At 48.2% G+C, this 23,472-nt stretch overlaps 1 protein-coding gene across 1 annotated transcript; it reads left to right on the top strand.

The window, feature by feature from the left end:
* On the top strand, positions 1–21,764 carry nudt14 (nudix (nucleoside diphosphate linked moiety X)-type motif 14). The gene is made up of 5 exons (XM_035524453.1): positions 1–169; positions 11,397–11,440; positions 15,270–15,334; positions 16,901–17,210; positions 19,991–21,764. The coding sequence occupies exons 1-5, from the start codon at positions 89–91 to the stop codon at positions 20,238–20,240; spliced, it is 750 nt and encodes a 249-aa protein (XP_035380346.1). The 5' UTR covers positions 1–88; the 3' UTR covers positions 20,241–21,764.
* Positions 21,765–23,472: the final 1,708 nt, after the last annotated feature.

Below are 23,472 nucleotides of genomic sequence, written 5' to 3'. Positions count from 1 at the left end.
TCCGTAGACCTTGCACTCGTCCACCGTAGGCTGGCGTTTGTGCGGCGGAGCTCTGCTGCGAGCAGCACCGGTGGGCCATTTCCGAACCATGGAGCAGATCAGTAACCTCCAGGTGGTTCCGTGCGCCAGCTCGGACTACCTGAAAGCGTTCACGGTGCGCTATAGCCAGGTGAGTGGGTCCGGCCCGGGTCCTAGCGCGCTTTGGCTGCTAGCCCAACCCCCATTCGTCGTGTCATCGCTGGCGTTGCGAAACACAGTGGCTCGGGCTTTGTGAATTTCCCGACAAAGACGACGACGACGACGACGACAATGATGATGATTATTATTATTATTTGCACTATGGTTTGGTAAAGGTTAAATTAGGTAGCTTTTCCGCTGATAGCGAAGCGTTAGACTGGCTAATGGTGGAAATGCTGTATAGGGGATGCTTCTCGTTAGCTGTCGGGCTGTCTGAGTCCGGGCAGCCCGGTGCTCGCACCGTTACACTGGCTGATCTGGTAATGGGAGGACTAGCTTACCATGGGCTTGTCCTTCCGTGCCTCATAAAGAAGTGTTGGCTCGCTATCTAGCTAGCTGCATGCGGTCGTTGGGTTTAATTAGAGGCGACGTGAGTTTGCTTTTCATTGTGGCCATCGAAAAAGGCTTTATAGGGTTTCTGTTGACGTCCCGCATGCCAGCATGCGTTCATCACCTTTGTTATAAATACCTTATTGTTAACATTTAATTATCCCCCTCTTCTGTGGAAAGCACTTCAGCAAATTCATAAACATTTCCTGAGCTCGCTAAGGTCATTTTCCCTTCTGTTGTCCTGCCCATGCATCAAGACCTTTGTCTTCTCGGGGGTGCACACGGGGGTGTTTCCTCTCTGGTCGTACTTCTGCATGTGCGCGTGGCGGGATGTTCATTTTTTCATTTTTTTTTTCTATTTGTTTTTGTTTTTTGTTTTGTTTTTCTGCATGCAGAGAGTGATTTCTCTCGCGCACGTTAAAGTCGCAGCCCTCGGTCCTGGACCCCATTGTTCCTCACGAGATGTCTGAGTCATGCACATCCGCTGCTCGGCGCTGGTATGGGTGGAATGCATGGTGCAATCACGCCAGATGCTCGTGGGGTTGTCACTCACTGTCGTAATGCAGGGTTGCCAAGGTGATGCACTATCAAATCACACTCGGGCCACTCTAAACTCACGTGGATCCTACTGGGAAGGCGCTCAGTTTGCAGCCCGAGGTCATTAGCTCAGCTTTCTCAATATTCAGGATATGCAGTGCTGGAAAGTGTTTGGTTGCTCTACGGATGCTGTTGTAAGTGCACGTCTATAAAAGCACGACAATTCTGGGAAGGTTTAATAGTGTGACATTCATTTGCGTATTATATATTACTGACTCAGGGCTGGACATGTCAGGGCTGGCCAAATGACATCTGCAGCATTAGAACAGGAAGGAAACTTGATTCTTCTGCTTCCACTGTAGAAAAGAAAGCCATTTCCCCAGCCTATTCACATTCTTAATGATGGTAGCTGTTTAAAACAGAACTGTTTTTACATGTTGTAATGGAGAGTTGCCCTTACTGAGTTTCACTAGTGCTCAAGTTGACTAACATGATGGTTGATGAGGCTGAGTGGTTCTCCCAGAACTGTGGCAAATGTATAGTTCATTTTTAAAATAAATAATTAGATTTTCAATTAATCGGAAAGCTTTGTCACTTTTATTGTTTTCAGCCACTGGCCCTATAAATACAGCTACATGGAAAAAGTGTGTGACAATATGACTTGGTGATCTAAGTCATGAATATAAATAAAAGTAGTTAAACACACTACACATTTATTTGCTATAATTCTACTGATTCCAACAAGGTAATTTGAGGGATCGTGTCCCTTTTTAACAAAAGGGAAACGAGGGTAATTGGAGTCAGGTGTTCTGGTCACTTCAGGTGTGGCTTTGACCCGCCCTGTCAAACAAAACAAACAAACAAACACACAAACCCACGGATTTTTAGCCTCTTGCTCTTCACAACAGAATATTGCTCCAGGGTTCGGTATGATCCCGAATGGTTTGAGGAGTCCAGCTAAAAGACTACAAGGGGTTAAACCATAATTTCTTCAAGGCTTTGGGTCTTCGGTTCACAGTCAGGCCGTTGCTTCTGTGCCTGTGGTGGGGGGCCTCTACCATGACAAACGTTAACGCAAGGCTTCCACAGAGAAAACCAGAGCTGCCCATCTCAAGTTTGCTAAAGACCTCCACGATGTTTTGCATTACTGGTCCTGTGTTTTGTTGATAGATGAGACAAAGGTTAGTGTTTGCACATAATTCTAGTTGGACTACCAGTGTATAAAACACTGCATGGCACCAAACATCACAACCTCATTCTGACTGTGAATAATGGTGGAGCTGCTTCGCCACCTCACGACTCGGATGTCTCTCAGTCGCCGAGAGACCGTTAAATGCCCAGCTGTAGAAGTAGTTCTACAGCACAATTCAGGACGCCTGTCTGTGAGCTAAAATTCAAAAGAGGTCTGATCATGTAGTGTGACAGTATTCCAAAGCACAGGATTAAGTCATTAATGGTGTGGCACAGACAGAAGATGGTGTCATGTTGAAATGCTCCCAAAATCTGAATAAAAATGAACTGAAACTGTTTAGAGGAATACACCAGTTCAGGACTGATCGGCAGCTGTTTTGGTTACTTATATTGCGTTCACACCTTGATTGTTCAAAGCATTTACCGAATTGAATAAGCCGTGCTGTGTGTTGTAGAGTTGTCAGGATGCCAAAAGTTTGGAAGTTGATACTAGTACCGGTGAAATTTGACAAGTCTTTATCCGATTTTAAAACAGCAAAAGCAGAAAAAACTATTTAGCCCTGTTGTTTATATTTAGATTTTATTGCAAAGTTTCATCATGTCCCTTCTATTGCTTGTCAAGTTCCGAGCCTTTGTTGTAGGTTTTGCATTTATCCAGTTTCTCGTTTCTTTCATGGTTATGTAGTTCTGATTGTTTGGCCCTTCTTTAGCTACATCTGTCTGAATTTCACCCCTTATTTCTTTGTTTGTGATCATTGGTTTGGCCCAAAATAAAATGCAAGTTTCCTATAGAATAAACGGTGCTATCCATGCTACCAAGTATTGATTTTGCTCCGAAGCAAGCAAGTGTGTGTGTGTGAGTGAGAGAGAGAAATATATCAACTAATATATTAGTAGCCCTCTTAATAATTCAGAAGCACTTTGCTAGCACAGCTGATGAAGGACCTCTGTCTGGTACGTCCTGTTTCTCTGAAACTTTGTGTACTTCACTGCAATGTGGAATACATTTGGAATATCTCTGTCTCTCTCTCTCTCTCTCTTTCATTTATTTTTTTATATATATATATATATATATATATATATATATATATATATATATATATATATATATATATATATATATATATATATATATATATTATATTATATCTCACATTGTATTAGACATCTACCGTTTGCTGGCCACCCTCTACCCCATTCACCACTGGTCCAGGTTTCAACCACAAGACCACTGCTGCCTGTGTGTTATTTGGAAGGCAGGCAATTCTCAGCATCCTGACATAGGACGTGAAGTGGGTGGTATGAGTGAATCAGCCCCAGCATTGTTCAGGTTTCGGCATGTGTTGGTGTCAGTGCTGGGTAGAAAGTGGTCCTCCACCCAAAACTGTCCAGCCAATGATGGAGCTTGAGTTCTGAATCTAACCAGCGATCACGAGGCAGACTAGCACAAACCGTGCATGGCAACAGAGAGGTTTTAGTATCTAACTCTATGCCTACCGGGTGTTTCCAATGAATAAATTATTGTAGTAATGTGGATGTCGTATGTATGTGTGTGTGTATGTGTGTGTATGTATAAGTGTATATAAATATTTGCTGGTAAGTCTTTTCTGAAGCTGCGGTAGATAAGTGGCGTCTGTGACTCTCCTCCCCCTGCTGGGGTTGCAGCATCAGCCGCCACATCACTGAGTCACTGCATTGTTGTGCCCACACATCCCCGCTGGCATTCTATATCAGGAGCTGCCCGGCCACCTGTACCTCCCCACACTAGCACAGCCGTGCACACTCCTCATCTGGTGTGCGCGGCGCACCACGCCCTCCGCCGTTTACAGCCGCAGCAAAGATCCACCTCCGAGCATCATTTCTGTGTCTTCTTTCTAAACCCCGCACCCTATTCCTGAACTGATTGTGAGAGCACATTAGGAAATGTATATGCACACAATAACAGACCAGCTGTACCTCAGGTACAGTACTTATCAAACGCTGACCGACCGGGTCCTGTTATGGATTAATCCACCGTCAGTTGACTGGATGGTTAACGGGTTTCGGGGACAACTCCGAGCTCTCCGATGGGTTCGCGTGTCCCATGAGCCGGCGACTGAGCCAACACGGTCAACTGCTCCGGCTGCCCGGCTGCTGCTTCAGCCGCAGGGGTTCCGAGCCAGGCGGGAGGGGTATCAAAGGAGAGTTCCCTGGGGGTGGGGCTGGATTAGGGCAGGGGCCAGTGGGTGGATAACGGTGCGCATCGGGTGGGCAAGAACAGATGAGAGACAATGGAGGGAGGCCGTCTGGAGCAAGCGCAGGGGTGAGGAGGCCATGGGAAACGTGTGGCGTCTGCCGGACCAGCTCCAGGCTGCCGGGCGCGCTCAATAGGCACAGGAAATGGGATTTGCGCGAAGGCAGATGTGCTGGAGCGGGGACAGAGGTGATGAATGCATCAGAATCCGGCGCTCCGTGGAAGGCACCTGCGCAGGGCCTCGCTAACGTCGCGCGAGTCTGAGGGCAAACGCGCAAGGCGCTTCGGTCGGACTCGGCCCGGTTACCTCCGCGGCTGGTGCTTTCGGCTCTTGGATCGCTGCTCTGCCGAGCCTCGTTAAGTCGCCCCGGCTAGCCGACGGACAGGCGGCCGGTGGGGTTGCCGGCGACCCTTGACCTCTTCTGGATGTAGGGCGTGCACCGTTTATTGAGGCCCCGCTCCTCGGCTGCAGGGAAGTCGTTCCCCGTCGCCCGGTGCGTCTCCCTCGCAGCCCCTCCCGGGCCCATTTCTACTCCGTTTGTCCCGTGGGACTCTCAGCACGAGCGCACCGCTGGTACAGCGGCGCTGCCACCCGTCCGACGGGAGCCAGGGAGTGCCGGAGCTCTGTCTCTTTCCCAACATTGTACAGCCCTCTGCTTTGGTGCTAACCTCAAACCACTTCCTTGGCCTGGGCTGAGCTCCGCAAGCCCCATAATGGTGAGAGCTCGGGGCGAGAACACTTTCCCACTGCGCGGAGCAGCCTCGGGCCTGCGGCTAGGGGTCTGGAGCCGCCATTCAGGTCATTGTATTTGCGTCCTGTGTATCACTTCCCTGTGAGATTGTGGATTGTTCGTGGGAACAATGATGTTTGGGGCTGCGAGAAGCTTCATAAATCACTCCCGCGGCAATATAAAGTACAGTGTTGTCTACCCCTTCGCTGGCGGCGCTCTCGGAGAGGCGGCTTTTTCCCAAGCTGAAGGCGAGCGCGGCAGCGAACAAAAAACGGCCCCGAAATAGAACGTTACGGTGGCTTCTGAGAGGCCAGTGATATATTAGACTGCCACATCAAAAGAGTGATGGGCTTTGTGTTCCCGTCTGTCAGGCCGTTGTGTAATCGAGCTTCTGAGACGTTTGACTGCAGCGGGGGCAGCTGTGGGATCCCGGCAGGGCTGGGTCGGGTGGCCCAGGGCCACTCCACTTCCGCCCCGCGCAGCGCTGCGCACTGAGGCCCCCCCGGGCTAATTTGAGTATCTCCACCTGTAGCGGTGGTGGTTGGGGGGTGGAGAGAGTGGCTGGAGGCAGACACAGCAGATGGAGACAAAGAGGGTGAGAAAAGGGATTGTGGAGGTGGGGAGCCCGTTCACACCCAAAATCTTCCAGCATCTTCCAGGCCTCCACTGACACACAAATGCTCGCGAAGGTTGAATTGCGCTGCAATAGAAGTACCTCTAAATTGATGTGTATTGATATTTATTTTTGGTCAATACCATCCTGAGCAGTTGGTGCTCCTGTGCTCCTGGACCTCCACCCCGAATGAGGTGCTCCGTCAGGGAGCAACCTCTGCCTGTTTACACAGCGAGGGCTTTGTTTGATGCCTGCTGGGTACGGTTACAGTGGTTGCTACTTGATGTAATTACAGTCTTATTATTTACCTTAGTGATCCAGATTGTTTATACTGAAGTAGTGCTGAGAACTCTATTAACCAGTCTACACAAGCGTGGGTGTGTGCCTTTGTTTGTGTGACAAGTGGAAGTATGAAATTACCCTCCATGAGGCCAAAGCACAGTATATACAAAGGTATATTTGCGTTTTTTGTTTTTTTTCCCCCCTCTCTCTCTCTCTCTCTCTCTCTCTCTCTCTCTCTCCCTCCCTCTCTGTGTCCACGTAAACACTGTTCTTTGTTGAGCCTGGCGTTTGGCTCCTGGACCGCGTCCATTCCGGGTGCACTTCAGATCTAAGGACCGGCGCTTCAGACTCCACATCAGTCCAGCAGCGACCTCGCTGGCGTGCGCCGGGCCCATCTCGCCCGCCCCCCTCTGTCTGTGGCCTCCGCGGGGGTTTAATCGCCACCTGCCCTCCCGAGCCACACGCCCAGCAAGCATCGCTCACCGGCCATGAATGCGCATTAGCGAGGCGGGCCGAACGCGGCCGCCCGCTGGGGACGGAGCGCGACGAGGGCGTTAAATCCCAGGACGTTGTGCAGCACATGGTGGGAATTAAAGGGCCCCGATTGTAAACGACAGCGTGACGGCAATTGAATTCCCGACAGCTGCCGGGGTTGCCGCGTTATAAACCGGGAGCCGTCGGTAATTAGACTTTAAGCACCCAAAAGAACAAGGACCGCCTCACCATCCCCATTCAGCCCGGGGCCTTTATTGTATGCGGGGACCAGGGGAGAACATTAATTTCGAGGTCCTTGAAGCACCCTCCACCCCCACCCCTGGCCCCTGTAATCTGTATCGTAATCCGTGTCGCCGGTGATTCCCAGGGTCCCAGAGGGATTTTCCCGCTGACCCAGTGCGTTCCCGTGTTAATGAGGAGATCCTGCCATCTGTCCACACTCTCCCTAGCTCCCGGCACAGTTCTCAGACACGCTCCTCCACGACTAACTTGGAGGCTAGAGTCGAGCTGTTTTTGGGAGATCTTATTTTGGGCCATACCGTACATTGCGCTCGACAGCCTCTTTAATGAGCTATAGGTGATTTTGCTTGTTAATGAGCGTTACGGCAGTGAGCCGTGAGTGCTGCTAAGTCACTTCAAAAGAACGTGGTTGTTTTAGTGTTAATGTGAAGTCAACTTTGGCAAACTTCCTGCGAAGTAAGCTCCCTGCTATATTGCTGCGACTTTGCTATTATGCAGCCATCGCATACGTGGCAAACAGAAACTCCACGGGCAGCAAACTTCGGCTTGACAACAGAGTTAAAGGATTTTTATGCCTTTAGGCTAGTCTGTGCTTGTTGTAATAAATTTTTTCATTTTTCTAACCTTGCCTCCACTAACATATTTATTGTAAATGTAATGGTCTGTTAAAACATTTTTGAGATGTTTAGTCCAGTAAGTGAACACTGCAGGCCTAACAGTTATAAATTTCAATCTTTATGTAATATGAACAAGAGACAAATTTTTGATGGCTCATGTTGAGGATGCCGTGATGCCAGAATGTTAGCAAACAACTTTAGGCCTGTTAACTGGATAGAGAGTGGAATTTGGCGTAAGGCGTTTGATTTTTATCAGGTGATATTTTTGCTATCTTTTGAATCAGTTCAACTGTTTACACCTGCTGAGTGGCACCGAGGTATATGCCCAGGCGCAGCTATTTTCAGGAGGTGAAACCCTGCATGACTGCATTTGCTCTGTTCTTATTTACGAATATAATACTGCTGAAAATAGTTCTGCCGAAGGTGATTGGAACTTCATTGTAGCTGTCTGTCATTTCCCTTTCACAGCTTCTGCGGTGAAAACGAAGACAGGAAACTTCCAGTCAAAACGCCTCTCTGGAGAGGCCCTGAATTCCTACATGCTGCGCAATATTTGCAGCCAACTTCAGTCTGCCAGCAGCCCCATGCCAAGTAAACAAACCTGTAAACAAATCAAATGCCTTTGCTTTCCATTAAAGGCATTATATGGAATTCCTTTCTTTGCGGTCTGCTCTCGCTTATGGTGGGGAGGGGGAGAGAGGCCCCTCCTGCAATGCTGAGCTGCACGGCGCCGTGTTTGGAAACGAGCGTGGTACCAGGTGTCCTCATCTCGTAACTCTTTTACGACCCAGCTAGAGAAGGGGAGGCTTCAGTCTTGATGAGCCTGTCATGAATGCGTGCTTAGTGCAGTAATGCCTGTGCCGCTTCCAGCCCAGAGAGCTGGGGCGGTGTGGCCCCGAGGCAGGAGTTCTCATCTGACACTGCCCTTGTTTGATGATGCTGCACGATACTGATGGCGGTAATTACAGAGGACTGCAGCAGAACTGACATTTGTGGCGTGTGCGCGCCAGCGGGCCGCTCACGATGCTCGCGCTGCGTTAAAAGCCAGTAGCACGCAGCCCCAAGGCCCCATGTGGCCCGGCCCGGTCCTGTACCGGCATGCACGCGGGCTACGGCCTCTGCAGCACTTGCACTTTCAGGACTTGTTGTGTCAACGCCCTCGCCGCCGCTCGTGTGTCTGCTCTGCACGAACTTGCATAGCCCCCCCCCCCAACCCCCCCCCCCCCCCCCAAATCACCCCCCCCCCCACCGGCGTGGCTTCCCTTTGGCCATCTGTCACGGCAGCTGCAGCTGACGGGCGGGCGGCGGGTCGTCTTCCGACACGCTGCCCCCAAGCCTCGGCTCCCCACCTGTGGAATCCAAATTGCAGAACGGGCTGCGGAGGTGCCACAATCACCGAGCTGACCGAGAAGGTAACGGATATGTGAATGCACGGCAGTTGCGCAACGGGTGGTCTCCCTGTTTGCTTGGGATACGGAGGCAGGCTCACGTGAACCCGGGAGCTTTGGGGTGTCCGCTTGGAAGTGTCCCAGGCGTCTCACTCCCCTACCTAAACATGCCCAGTTCCACCTCCACAACTATGCGCTCAAGTACGCACTTGCCACCAAAAGGCCCTTTTTACTCCCCTGTCTTCTTGCCCCATGGGAGAAAATGATGGATTTCACTCCTACACAAAAATGTTCAGATCACTTTGAAGTTATTGAGGAACAGGGTGCACGCCTCTGCCCTAGCATGCGTTAGAAGATACTTTTGTTATGCTTTTTGATTCTATGCAGTGCGCTCTCTGAGGTGCATGGCGAAAACAGCAACGCTTTTGTAATGCTGACATAAATTAAGCGCAAAGCCGTGCGCTATTTTTACAGTTAGACTTTCTTTTAGACAAACACCTTTCTTAACGAATGACTGCTTCACACTTTTTTCATAAAGTGGCAAACACTGCAATCATCAGGTCATGGCGAGATGTGTGTGCTTTAGTAAAGAGAGAAAAGGATCTTTGTTTGTGGATCTCTTTGAAGTAACTTTAATTCTCCAACCGCCCCTTTTCAGCAGGTTCTCTTACCCTCTGGAGGCTCTGCAGGGCATCTCTGCTTAGTCCTTAGTCCTTAGTCCTTAGTCATGCTTACTGACATGACATGCTGACGTCTTGCTGATGTGTGAGGCCCCGCCTCCTCAGTCCCTTCCCCTCCAGCTCAGCAAAGTAAAAAAAAACAACAACAAAAAACCTGCCATGCTTTGCAGCCCAGAGGCGCGAGCATCGCCCGGGAGCAGGGGCGCGCAAGCCTCATGGCCCGTGACCCTGCTCCCGGGGCCCTCAGGCGGCCGGAGCCACATGCAGACCCGCTCGCCCGGCACTGCTGTTCTATTCCAGCGCCTCAGGTTATGCATTTAGACTGACTGGGGAGCTCGCTGTTTATTAACTGAGCGCACCCACGGCTCACCTGGGCCGGAATGAGGTGCTGCACAACAAAGCATCCGTTGGTATGGAGACCGTGAGGTCTCGGTGGTTGCCCTCGTTTTGTGTTTGTTGCTCTGCTGACTTGTAGCTCAGCCTCAGCCATTTTCACCCTTAAGGACTGAAGAATGAGGAATTGTAGAGGGCAACCATTGTCCATTACTTGGTGAAAACAGAACGTGTATTAATTATGACTTGTTGTGTCTGATTATGACAGACACATCTATAATTGTGGCCTGTAATAAAACAGCAGCACACACACACACAAAGGTCTTGGCCAGCTTTCTGTGCTAACATCAGTCTACCCAGCACAGCTTAGCTGGCCCATACGATGCAGGTACAGCATTTAACCATGTAGAACACTATGAAATAAGGATTACAAACAAAGACTTCGATTAACAAATATGATGTATTTTCAGCCTAGAAGTCTTCCATCCTCTTTCTAGGTCACGTCAGACTGATTTATCATCAGCATGCTTCTTTTTGTTCACTGTTTTCTTAATTGACTGCATATTAAACACAGAACAACATGCTTAACTTGGGTCACGATCTTGCTCGATCTTGTGCTTCCGATTTTGGCTGTGTGATGCAGTTTGATGCCACCGTGTTGTTTTACCTCCACATTAGGTCTAAGGTGTGTTCACGTAAAGACTGCGTACATGTCTCGCAAATCTCGCAAATCTTACAAATACACTCCTGAACTCTCAAGAACCAGAGCATCTCGCAGACACAAACCCGAAGCCGTCTGCCCTGAGCTGCAGCTAAAGGCCTTTCCTTGCGTGCCTGCTCTTGCATGTATTGCAGAAACCTTATCGCAGAGCGCTGAAGCAATCAAACACACCAAGCGCGTTGGCTGCGTGAGACGGAAAGCGAGAGTTCACGTTTGATTGCCTTCTCCAGGGGATGCGTGTTCTTTCAGCAATGTTGGTAAACGTTTCCACATTGTCCCACGCAGTCGCTGCGTCATCTGAACCGGACCCGGGCGGCCGCTCTTGCTCGGCCCAAATGGCTCGCCCAGCCAACGAAGACATGTTTTCATTTGAGCGTTGCACACAGTAGTTGTCTTTCTCGAGTGTAATGCGTCGGAAACATTTAGTTGTAGCTTTCGTGAAACTGAACAGTCTGCTGAGAGAACATAAAGGTCCCCCAAGTGTGTCTCATTCTGGTGGAGATCCAAGGGTCTCCTGGGTAAAATCCTGGTTTTGATGTTGAATATATTTCTACATGCTGTGGTTCTTGATTCTTTGCATCATAACATCGGTGTAAATATATTTTTGTTCTCTGTTTTCTTTGTCATAAACCGTTACCTGGGGAAATTGATTTATAGTCATTCCTCTGTCAAAAACATGCACAGTAATTGAGTTTTACACTCTTAAAAATTGTTTCCAAGTAGACTCACAGTTGCTTGTTTTGTTGTTGTTGTTTTGTTTCTTTACAGAATGGAACAAAGAAATCATGGGACTTCATGCGAACCCACGACAGGTGAGTTTTCCCCTTGGACGTCATTTTGCCGAATACAGCACTCGAGGTGATTTACAGCTTTTATTTGTTGTTCCAGCCCGGGAACACATTACTGTCTCACTTCATTACCTTCAATCCTGCACTGAAAGGTTCGTCGGCACGGAGCGATGGATCCCCCCGTGTGTTTTTTGACTAGCCCATGAATCGTGCTTCACATGGCTGATTTTTCAGGCACTAGGGCAGAGAAAGTTGCTCTTGGCGATGGCGGCCTGCTCGTTGGCGCTAGCCTTTAGGCTCGCGCCCATTACCAGCGAAGGCATGTGGCATGGACAGTAGTGTTCAGTGGCGAGCAGATGAGGCCTTGCTGGGCACTAACGAAGCTGCTTGCTGATGGTTTTTCTCTTGCGCACCAATAGAACGCGACACTCTCCACTCTAGATATTAGTGCTCGTCTCTCCCAAAGGAACTATGGCTTTGGAGAGAACTGCGCTTTAGTGTTGGTTGTCTTTTATGAGACCGACTTCAGCTTCAGGGTTGAAGGAGAGGAACAGGCTGAAGCACCCGGTGCCTGTCGCACAGAACGTTTATGTCCGACCGTGTACGTCAGCTCCCGAACTTGCGGTTGAACGAATGCAAGCCGGGCTCAGCTGTGCGGGCGGACTCCCTCTTTCTCCTGCTCTGTCCATCCCTGCAGTGTTCACGTCATGCACCAGAAGCACATGTCACATTGGCTCTCTGAAGAGGTGAGCTTGCATTTTGCATTAGAGAGAGAACAGCGAGTTATCGTGGCTTAGACAGACGGTTTGGTGCACACAGCCTGCGCTTAAGGCCTCCAGTATGTGATGAGCCTGGTTCTCGCCAGAGGAGAAGGAGGGTTTGAGTGAGCTCTGCGATCCTGTGTGGCCGTTTTATAAAGCCATTTCCTGTGCTGTTGGAAGCATAAATCAAGTCAACTATGGAACCCAAAGGTTATAAAACCTAGAAAGATAAGAGCCAGTAAGCCTGGAATCTCTAACCTCTGTGCTAGAGAAGGAAGCCAGCTAGTGTAGAGCCACCACCAAGTCCTCCAGACAGGCTAAGCTTCTCAGCGACGTGTCCTAAGGCAGTAAAACTGAAATCCTGGTTCTTTTAAAAAAAAAAAGTAAAAAAAAAACAAACAAAAAACCAGCACACTTGAAGTGTACCCAAAGTGGCCCCTGGGTGACTGCACTTAAGAGGAGCCTTTTAGCACTTCTAGAATGTTTTGCTTAATTTCCATGACCATGGCTGACCTCTGATACTGGGTTCACTTAGGCTTCTCAGGAGCTGGCGAGGAGGTTAAGGCCCTCTGTAGACACTGCACATCAGCGCTGACGTATGTCACTTATTTTTACAAGAGGCTGTCTAGAGATTTGATCCTTGTTCACTAAACTGGTGAAACGAAAAGCATTTGAGAATAGAAGCCAACTAACCCTAGAAAGAGACTTATTGCTTTGTCACATATGAATACAAGTTTCTTGGTTGCCCTGTGTCTTCGGAGAGGAATCAAGAGAAAAAATCTTCAGAGAGAAAAAGCAGAATCAACCAAAGCGCAACTGTATAATTATGCCTGTAGGAGTTGGGTCAATGGCATTCGCACGGATATTGTGGCTTACCGGCCGTTGTAACTTATAGCGAGTGTAAATAGCAATGCTAATGAATCTGGTGCAGTCAATTGTCATAAATTAAAATGTTTCGCTTGGCCATTTGGGTGTCTGATGCATTTGGTTCCACTGTTTGTGTTGTTGATGCATGAGTTTATTTTGGTGGGTGTTTGTTAGAGAGAGAGAGAGAGAGAGAGAGAGAAAGAGAGAGAGAGAGAGAGATGGAGGGGGTTGGGGTGCTACAGTTGAGAGGAAAAAGCCATTAAGAGGAGCATCTGTTCAGGTCATTAGTGCCACTGCTGTGGTCCTTTGTGAGCACTCTGCTGGTTCTTTGGAAGGAAGAAGCTCAGAGAATTGGTGTCAATTGTCTTTTATGAACAGGGCTTGAGCCTTGCGGCTAAGAGAGAAGGAGAGTGAGAATGAGGCGCTTCACCTCTGCTTGAGCATGTCAGCGAAAGGCCACTAGTGGATTCAGGTGACTCCGCAAAGGGGTATTGGGCTCACGCCTTGTGTTTCTCTCTTTGGTGCTTGCTCTCTCTCTCTCTTCCTCTTCTTCCCTTCCGCCACTCGGCCCGCTCCGGTGTGACGCTCTCGCGATGCAAGAGAAAGGGCCGTAAATCCACGACAGACTCGACGACGTGTGAAATCTTTGGCACGCCTCTGGGGCGCTTTTCCTTGCCGACGCTGAGGAGAGCAGCGTCTCACCGGTGACCCGGCGGAGCGGTCAGGTGCTCGGCCGGCGGGGCCTGGATTCCCTCGACCAGGGATGGGTACAGCGGCTCTTCCTGCCGAAGAACGACTTGGATAGGAAGGGACGGAAAGGGATGAGACAGCTATGGTGAAATGGAGGCTCTTAAACGTTTAGCCAGACATTTGTGATCATGAGTACAGACAAGTGAATCATGGGCTCTCCAGGTATTGGGTCTCCCTTCCCTACACTGGGGGGTGGGGTGGGGGATTGCTATTAGTGTTCAGAGAGTATATGCCTGTGTATTCAGGGCAAGTGTCTGCCTCTTTGTGTTAATGTGTCTGTCCTCAGAGCAACCAGGCTGAATGGTAATCTCCACCATAACGCTTTCACCCTGGGAAAGACAGGGTAGGGCTTCCTGTCCCAACAGACTCATCCGGTTTCCCAACAGTGCACAGGACTCAGTCTCCACTACCTTCCAAACAATCACACACACTCACCACCCCTCCACCCGCAACCACACACACACACGCACGCACGCACGTACGAGTGCAACACAGTCAGCCATGGATCACCTAGCTCGACAACAGTCTTGGGCCAAAGACGAGTGGCTCTCAGACCCATTCTCCCCGGGTGTGTGGAGGAGGGGAGCGAAAGGCGCTTGTGGGAGAGTCGAGGCTCTGGACACACTGCTTGACCTCTCGCTCCATGGAGTGATTAGCTTGCTCTCGGTCCACCAACAAAGGTCGGGCTATCCCAGCATGCTTTGGGGGGATTTCCTTTCTTAGCCTCGTGAAATCCTATTATCCAGAGAGTGTTAAGATGCAGGTATTTATTCTCTCCTTCCCAAGGTATTAGCCTTCGTCTAGGAACCGAAGTGATGAGCCACGACAAAGACCACGCTGCTAATCCCGGGTGAATGTGTGAGCTTGGCGGAACGAGACCAGCGCACCTAGTCTCTCCACCTCCCATCATGCCCAAACCCCCGCGGTCGTCAGCAAACTTATCAGTACCCGTTCGTGCTATTTTGACCTTTTGCAGGTTTAGCGTAGGCTCTGCGTTTTGGTTTTCTCTCCCTTTTAGAGGCGCTGAGCGGTAAGCACCATCTCCGGGGGGAACGGACTGCTTCAGAGGACCGATTCTCGGAGATGGTTTAGTCCTCCTTCGCCCCATCATTTCACACCAGACGATAGAACCTTAACTCTAAGACCAAAGGGCTTTGCATGCTACGCCTAGCCATTCCCATGTGCTGAGCTCTCTCACGTGTCCGTAGGTTCGTCCTTGGCATGTACTTTGGTTATGAGAGAGGTCGATAGGAGCGTTGCACTCAAAATACTTTTGCCGTGAGCTAGCAGCCATATGTTTCTATACCAGTGCTTTTTCTTTGCTTCCAGGTCGGCGGGGTTTGCAGGAAGACTGGTCATTTGCTTCTTGCTGTTTGTGATTGTGATTGTTGTTCACCCACAAGCCGTTTTACGAGCTGGTCTCTTATTTATCTCTCCCTTCCCCCCCCCCCCCCACTCTCTCTCTCTCTCTCCAGTGTCTCTGTGCTGATCTTCAACACCACCTCTCACTGTTTCATCCTGGTCAAGCAGTTCCGCCCAGGTAAAAAAGCAATTGCAGTATGAACAAGCAGAAAAGAAGCCCTGCCTCTAATTATTCCGCTTCATATATTTAATGTATTTAAATGTGTTTCATTTGTAGAGCCATGTATTTGCATGTAAAATACAGTATAAGGAGTAGCGTAAGGCTAACTGTGGAAGAGCACTTTAGCGTTAGGGTATTTGAGGAGCCATTAGTCATCATGGGTGCACTCTTCACCCTAGGGGGACAGTGAATTGGGTCGGGCCCGCGACGAGGTCTGCCATGCCCACATGAAGGCCCCCAGTAGGGCCCCAGGTGTCCAGAGCTGTTCGGCTGTAATCTCCGTACACCCTCCATCCATGGGGCCAGCCTTCTCTTACTTACAACCTAGAGCTTTGTAAAACAGTATCTTTGACAGCTTAGTGTCTGCACTTTTTGTGACATTCTTAACTACACACATGCCCGCTTCCTACCTCCTCGACTAAGTCCCGACTCTGAAAATAAATGAGGACTTTGTCATTTCTGCAACAGTGATTGCGATAATGAGACTGAAAACACCAACGTTTTCCTTACCCAGGCACATGACATCAGATGCCATTTTGAAACTTGCAGAAGATATTGCCAAGTGCCAAAATTAGGACCTACCAATAACCATCCAAAGGATTCGTGCTTCCTCTACATTTCCTCCCCAACACGGTCCCTTTTTTCAGGTTTATAAAGAAAGCACTTCTTTCAGTTATTTTCATTTGTTTCCTGATTTTCGTTTTTCAATACAAAGGGGTGACCTCACACTATATGTTCTTCATGTTGTGTGTGTGTGTGTGTGTGTGTGTGTGTGTGTGTGTGTGTGTGTGTGTTCACATCTCTCTGCCCTGTTGCCAGCCCTTTGCAAACAATGGCTCTCTCCTAATGGAACATTTTTTGTGGCGCGAGTAGGTGGCTCGCGCGGCCCTGCGTGAGCCTGTGGCCCCGCGCTGTGCCGCCCTGCTATTGTTCGCCGCGCGCTAGCCAGGGACGGCGCCCTGCTCCTCAGAATGGAAGGAAGGCCGTGTATTGAAAGGGATTTCTCCTCAACTCTCGAACAATGCTCGCAGAGGAGGCAGAGCTTTGTGTGAGGTAATGGCGCTGGAACAAAGCCTCCCGGGCGGGACTGGCGCTTTAGCGGGGGTCCCCCTCGCCGCCGTCCGCTCGCGTCTCCACACAGCTCGGGTTGCCGCAGTGCACCCTTACCACTGTCTGTTCAATGAGGTTACGAATGGTTTAATGAGAGGATCAAAGAGGTTTAAAACGTGACCTCAGCACCTCCGTTTTACTCCGAAGGAGACCATACAGAACGGCGCGAACACCTCCACCTTGTAGATCCTGATCCGACACTGTGCACTGTGGTGCTCAAGTCCGTCCTGTGGTCACGCCTCTTTTGAGGGTTGGGCCGGTTAGGACCGCGGACCAAACTCCCTGCTTTCTATTCATAGCTCTTCCTTCCGTTTCTGTCTGTGTGTCTGTCTGTGTGTCTGTCTGTGTGTCTGTCTGTGTGTCTGTCTGTGTGCGCTCTATGAGTGACTGACTCTTGCCTGCTTTGCCCTGCAGCTGTGTACATGTGTGAGTGGGAGAAAAGCATGCCCACACCTCCCCATCCGGAGGGGTCGCAGGAGGGGTCCGAGGGCTGCCCCGCTCCTGCCCCAGATGAACCTGCGACATCTGGGGAGGGGCAGGAGAGCGAAGGGGCGGCCGGCCAGCCCGAACAGCCCCCGGCCTCGGCCGGCGTGACCTTCGAGCTGTGCGCTGGGCTGGTGGACAAGCCCCACCTTTCGCTGGAGGAGATCGCCAGGCAGGAAGTCCTGGAGGAGTGCGGCTATGACGTTCCTGTTGCCAGGCTGAGGAGGATCACATCCTACAGGTGCAGACGTGCTCTCAGCACATGCGAATGTTAACAGAGCTCTACAGTACCACCGTTATCGTTGACACGTCTTAACTGTACTTTAGTACCACGTTCCATTAAGGTTTGTAAATCTGATCAAAAATGAACAACAAAACTTGGAAAAAAGGAAAACAATCAGTTCGAGCGGTATGGAAACTCTCGGATGTGTGCGTATGTACATTTGAGAGAGCTGTGAGTCAGAGAACCCATTCTTCAGCATAAACAGTTACCCTTCACCTGCTACAGATTACCAGAGTTCACTATATAATCACTGAACCTGAATCAGTGATTGAGAATGAATGGATTCCATGTAGCGTCCACACACACCCTTACATACTCCAGCACTCTTGGGCTAAATTAGGTTCTAAAGCTAAACCTTAATCAGTTCAGGAATCCTGCAGCGTTACCAGTCCACAAACTCGGCGTGTGGGTACGCAGCTGAAGTGTGGCCCTAAACGCCTCCTCTCCTAAGACTAGAACAGGAGGCCAAGTCAGAGTTCTTATCAGCCTGGGTGAGGAGACGGTCATAAACCGTTACCATCTCTCGGGTGTGTGTGTGTGTGTGTGTGTGTGTGTGTGTGTGTGTGTGTGTGTGTGTGTGTGTGTGTGTGTGTGTGTGTGTGTGTGTGTGTGTGTGTGTGTGTGTGTGTGTGTGTGTGTGTGTAGGGGAGCGGATGCACCTGCTTATTGTTGCTGATGGCTCCGCTCCTAATCATTACACGGAGTCACAAACACACCCTTAGACCTTGTTCATATGCACGCACACATTCTCACACTCACACACACGCCGAGCTAAACACCTGCTGTTTGTGCAGCCACAAGCACCTGCCGGTGCGCTCTTCCACCTGCCGTCTGTGTTTAGGGGCTCTGCAGGTTATGCTGGGATGCTGGGTTCTATCGCTGCAGCGCAAGTCGATATGGGAACGCAGGGTTTGCATGTGACCGGCTCTGGGAGTCCCACCATGCACCTGTGTCTGCACCTTTGTTTTGCTAAAGGATTTGCCAATTTGTTTTTCAACTGAAGTGGATTTTATGCCCAAGGAGAAAGATTATCAGTGATTAAGAACAATTTCATGGAAATGGAGTATTGTTTAAATTAGATCATCATTACATTTAATTATGAGATTATTTTTAGCAGTGCTCATTAAGGTATACCTTGTTATTACATTTCAGATAAATAGAAAATGTTAGAAGTGGATTATCAGACTGTTCGTTGTTTTTGTTGCTGCTGTTTCTATCTCATTTTGTTTGTTTGTTTTAATCATAGAGTAGTTGGTATCGGTCTTATCCGCCGTGCTGCCGTTGTGAGATTTTGAGGTCTGTGTCGTGCCACAAGGCTCCTAAACCGTCATGGTTCATTAACGTGTGTTCGTGTGGCCAGAGTTCAAAGACCAATTTCCATCCGCATTCAATTTGCACAAGCATTTAGTGGCCTAGTTGGTGTGTGAATGAAAGTGCTGCTCGACTAGCTGCTTTTTATAGCACATCCTGCTCAGGCACCTTGGCAACGTTTTCACTGCCACTTCAACGTGCTCGTTCATTTCTCACCTGCTTCCTAATTTGACCTGAAGTTCACATTTAAGGTTCAGTGCAAAAAAAAGGGTTTAATGTTAAAAAACAAACAAACAAAAAACGGCTCCTTACGGATTCTAGATAGGTGGGTGATGTCATACCTCCCATACCCCTACGTAATAGTACCCAGTATATACTTTTAAACTGTGTACGTATGTGATAATATTATGGGCCTTCACAGCTACAGGCTCTTACACGCCTGCCCTGTTTGGTTCAAGCCTTGATTCTGGAATATTCCTTAAATACTGGCTATCTCCAGTATTACCACAACATTGCTCAAATTCCATTGTAGAGATGTTTAGAAAAGTGAATGTGGGCAGTAGGTTTTCTGTCTCGTTTTGCAGTCCCCTGATTGGCCGCTCCAGGCAACTCTAAAGCAAGCCGTGAAATACCACGGAAATGCTAATAAATTCAGTGTTGTATTTTGCAGCCCCAACCCACACGGCCTGCTTGTGTAAGAAGCCCCGGTCCTCACGTCAAAGTGTAATTCTGTCATCCCGTTCTTTGTTACTGAGGAGAAATTTGTGATTTTCAAATTCTCCTCCATTTTCTGTGAGCTCATATCCCAAATGCAGTTTTGGATACCGCCTCAGGAAAAGTAAGCATTAAGGAAGATTTGCAGTCACCCCCTTTCTCCCAGTGGGAGATCACCGTGGCGATGTCTCCTTGACGGTGTCTCAGGTGAGGCAAGTGACCGGATTTCTTTATTGCCATCGTACTGCATATTAAACAATATTTGCAGCAATGCTTCCTGCAGTAACACCACTGGTGGTCTTAAATACATGCTTGAGTACCCGAAAGGTCCAACTCGGAAGAACCCCACGTCCATCATAACATGGGGTGTTGCGATCCTCCACCCTCCAGCTGCTGGCAGCTGTAGCCTTCAGGATCCCCACTGCAGGAGCTCCAGACCCATTTGCGTCATAACCGTAGCGCCGCGCTAGCTCTGCCTCCAGGCGTTGGAGAGCGAACTGTAAGACTTCCAGCTGAGGTCTCCCCTGCCTCCTGCTGGAGCGCAGCGTCCGTGACGTTACGCAAGACCGCCATTATGCAATTGACGTTACGCAAATGAGCCCATGAAGCCAGCTCTGTTCCTTCTACTTCTGCATCCTTTTGCCTTTGTTTGTCCGCGAAGAGAGCGGCTGATGACGTTTGGCAATCACCTCGACCTTTTCTGTGCCCTACAGGTCGGGGGTAGGGGTCACTGGAGCCAAGCAAACCATGTTCTACGCCGAGGTGTCAGACGAGGACCGTGTCAGCGAGGGGGGCGGGAAACCTCAGGAGGGCGAGCTGATCGAGGTGGTCAAAGTGCCCCTGCACGAGGCCATGACTTTCGCCTATGACGAGAGCATCCCAAAAACCATGGGTGTCATTTTCAGCTTCATCTGGTTCCACAGCAGTATGTCACCCAAATACAAGATCTCCACCAATGTGTAACGACTACTGCAGTTCCTACCCCTTATAGTCCCCCAACCCCCCCTTGATTATTATTTAAGCTGGTCAGTGACTGTTCTTATTTGTTTTTTCCCCTATTCTTCTTACGACTTCTAGCAAACTGCAAGCTATCCTCTTTCCTTGGTAGCGGACGAGGCCTAATAGGTTGCCATAGAACTAAACAGGGTCATTGTGGGTTTGTTGTGTGAAATGGAATGCTTTGCTTTGAACAAGTCAGACATTTTAGCTGGCTACTCTTTTGACAATCTCACCATGGCCCTCAAAGACCATAATGGCAGCCTCTTCTCTCCAGCTTCAAGAGATGAAGGGGAAAGGTGAGCATAAGGTGTGGGTATCGCCTTACGTCGGGAGGTGGGGATAAACTCAGATCGTCAGAGTTTAAGCAGAGATGGGACAAGTGAGGTTTCAGCCATTTCCCCACAATTTTTGCAGCCCAACTTTGACAAAAAAAAAAGGCAAGATATTGCCACAATAAGCAATGTGATTGCTTAGCATTGTGTTTGGTTTTAGGCAGCTACCCAACTAAGTGCAAGATAACCCACCACAGTTAATAACAGGGCTGTTTTTTAGTTAACCATAGAATAGACATCTCAGGTCCAGCATAGACTTTAGGACATTCAGGGTCAAAAGCAATGTTCTTTATCTATTCCTAACACAAAGATAGCATCTCTTTAAAGGAGCTATATGAAAGAAAAACAAAACAAATGGCACTTATCTGATAATATTAGCAGAATATTTCCAGGTGGATGCTTCGGTGGGCACTCCTTTCTTCAGTGTTGGTGTGAACGCTGGGTCAACTACGACTTCTGAGCCAGATTAGACACGCTTTGCTCTGACACAATCACATTTATTGTTGGCTACTGCAGATCTTGAAGCAGTAACAGAATGTAATTTCAACTCTTACAAGTACTGTAGCTCCTTTTAAGGAAAATTTGCGTTTGATGCTGTAGTACCATATATAGTACCATCTTGAACTCCTTGACCATTCTCTTGTCTACAGTTAGAAAGCAACTTTGCCAAAATCCTGTCAAATCCTTGGCTTCCCCCCCCCCCCTGTCCGTGCTGACTTCCCAGAATCCACTAGGAGTGACTGTGCCTGCCTATAGAGCTTGTATTTTTAAAATCAAACATGTAAAGCAAATTTAAAAGAATTATGATGCCACAACATGATGTTAATTCTCCAAAACTAATTTGATGTAAACACTGGCTCTCCTTCAGTAGTGAATCTCTTTACCTTAAAACTAACATTTGAGGGTCATGCATAGTGTTGATGTATTTTGCACATGATATTGTTGTGGTTTCTCTGCTGGACTGATATTTGCACGTTAGAACGTGCATATTTGTGTATGCTCTTGTCCTTTAATTGTACTGTTTATATCAAACTGTACTCTAGCCAATATTTGGAAGATGTAGGAAATATACATGCTGATGTCATGACCCATCAGTTACTGCCTGGTCAGCTTTGTTCAGCTTCTCTTGTTTATTAAAAATGAGTGTTAAATTTTACTTGTCAACTTCTGGTTTTGCTTATAGCGAGCACAACCCTGCAGGAAAACCAATATAATAATTATACACTTTTTTTTCCCCCATTGAGCTGCTGGTGTGTGTGCTTTTTTTTTTTTTTTTTTTTTTTAAGGCTATAAGTTCTCTTTTTCTGTGAAATAAACTGATTGAAAGGAAAACATGTACATTCCTGCTTTAACTTTGTCATTTAAAGATATACTATGTAAGATTTAGGTTGTGAGCATTGAAGAATGTTTATAATGCTATGAAAAAAATGAGTGGGCTGACTGAATGAAAAACATGTTTCCTGTTACAGCCATGCTCCAGATATGCCTTTAAAACTCAGAATACCAGTGTCTGGGTCGGACACCATGGTTGGTCCTGTAAAAGACCTTGGTTTCACATGACCATGTGCACTGAAGGTGCGTTACACCGGCCAAATCCCACTGAGATTCATTCATTGATTTATTTTTATTTTTTTTTTTTAACCCCCCCCCCCCCCCCCCCTTTGAGTTGTCATAGCAATAAATGATGTTAAATTTTCAGGATAAAAATGCAAAATACAAGTATGCATAGTATACCTTTAATACACCTTCTGTATAGCATTGTTATTTGTGACCGTTTAAACTTTCCTTGTTTTAACGTTGATTGTTACTGCATATAGTTGACACAATATTGTATGTTAAACACTGAGCGGATATGCATACGAAAACATCAGCTGTTCTGGATGTGCTGAAATGCACAGAGGTATATTCTCAAGCCTGTGATGAAACTCGCAGTTGCTACCAAGCTCTTGTTGGGAGTATTTTTCTATGTTTATGTCCCATTTAAACTTTTGTTTGTTTAAGAGGATAAAATAAAATCCTGTTAATAATGTACACCAGTGCTGCTTGGACTTGATATTTCTCTTTTGTATATTTGTTTTTGATTTCATACTTTTTAATGTCCTTGTTTATTTTATGCATCTGCACTAGATGCAAATATCTAAATTTAAAAATAGATAATTATATCTAATTTGATCAGGATATGAAGTCTGCATGTGTGCTATCTGTATTAAATTGGCCTTGATTCACTGTCAGTAAAGGAAGACGCCCATGCTGGTGGGTTGACTCCCCATGATTGCTGATTGCTTGCATTGCCGCCGTGGGGCTGCTTTCATTACAGTGAAGCCTCAGCTCAGCATTTGCACACCCTTTTATTAACAGCTTTAATGAATTATGGGTCGTATGCAACTTCGCCTTTACGCAGTCACCCCTTCTCAAAGTCTTGCAAAAGCTTGTCTGACGTGAGTAGCGTTTCACTACTGCGCCTCGGCTAAGGGAAAGTGAATATTTGCCGAGGTTTAATAACCTCTTAGATTCCTGGCCCGTGGTCTGCGCGGTACTCTTTAAAAGGCCTGTGGATATGGCGCTTTTCTTCATTTGGGAATGGATCACTTGTCAGGTCCCTGTCTGCTTCCTCCGGAGCTACCCTGGGGGTTAGAAAAAGCTCCAAGCCACTGAACTGTCTCTGTAGGACCCGTGAAAGAGAGGGAGTTGTCAAGGCAATGTTTGTGTTCACCACTTTCCTATTAGTTGCAGCGGTAATCATTAGACAGTGTTACTGACGGATGTCCAGAGCAAAGGATTGTGGGGGTGGGACAGGTGGTTGGGGAGAAGGGGCGCAAATAATAGTATCGAGTAACTAAGTGCAACTACCACAGCTTTGCTAT

This window comes from Electrophorus electricus, chromosome 3 (genome assembly GCF_013358815.1).
Source record: "Electrophorus electricus isolate fEleEle1 chromosome 3, fEleEle1.pri, whole genome shotgun sequence".
In the NCBI taxonomy this organism is placed as follows: Eukaryota; Metazoa; Chordata; class Actinopteri; order Gymnotiformes; family Gymnotidae; genus Electrophorus; species Electrophorus electricus.
Note: the sequence above shows the minus strand (reverse complement) of the source record. Positions and strands in the feature narration are given on the sequence as shown.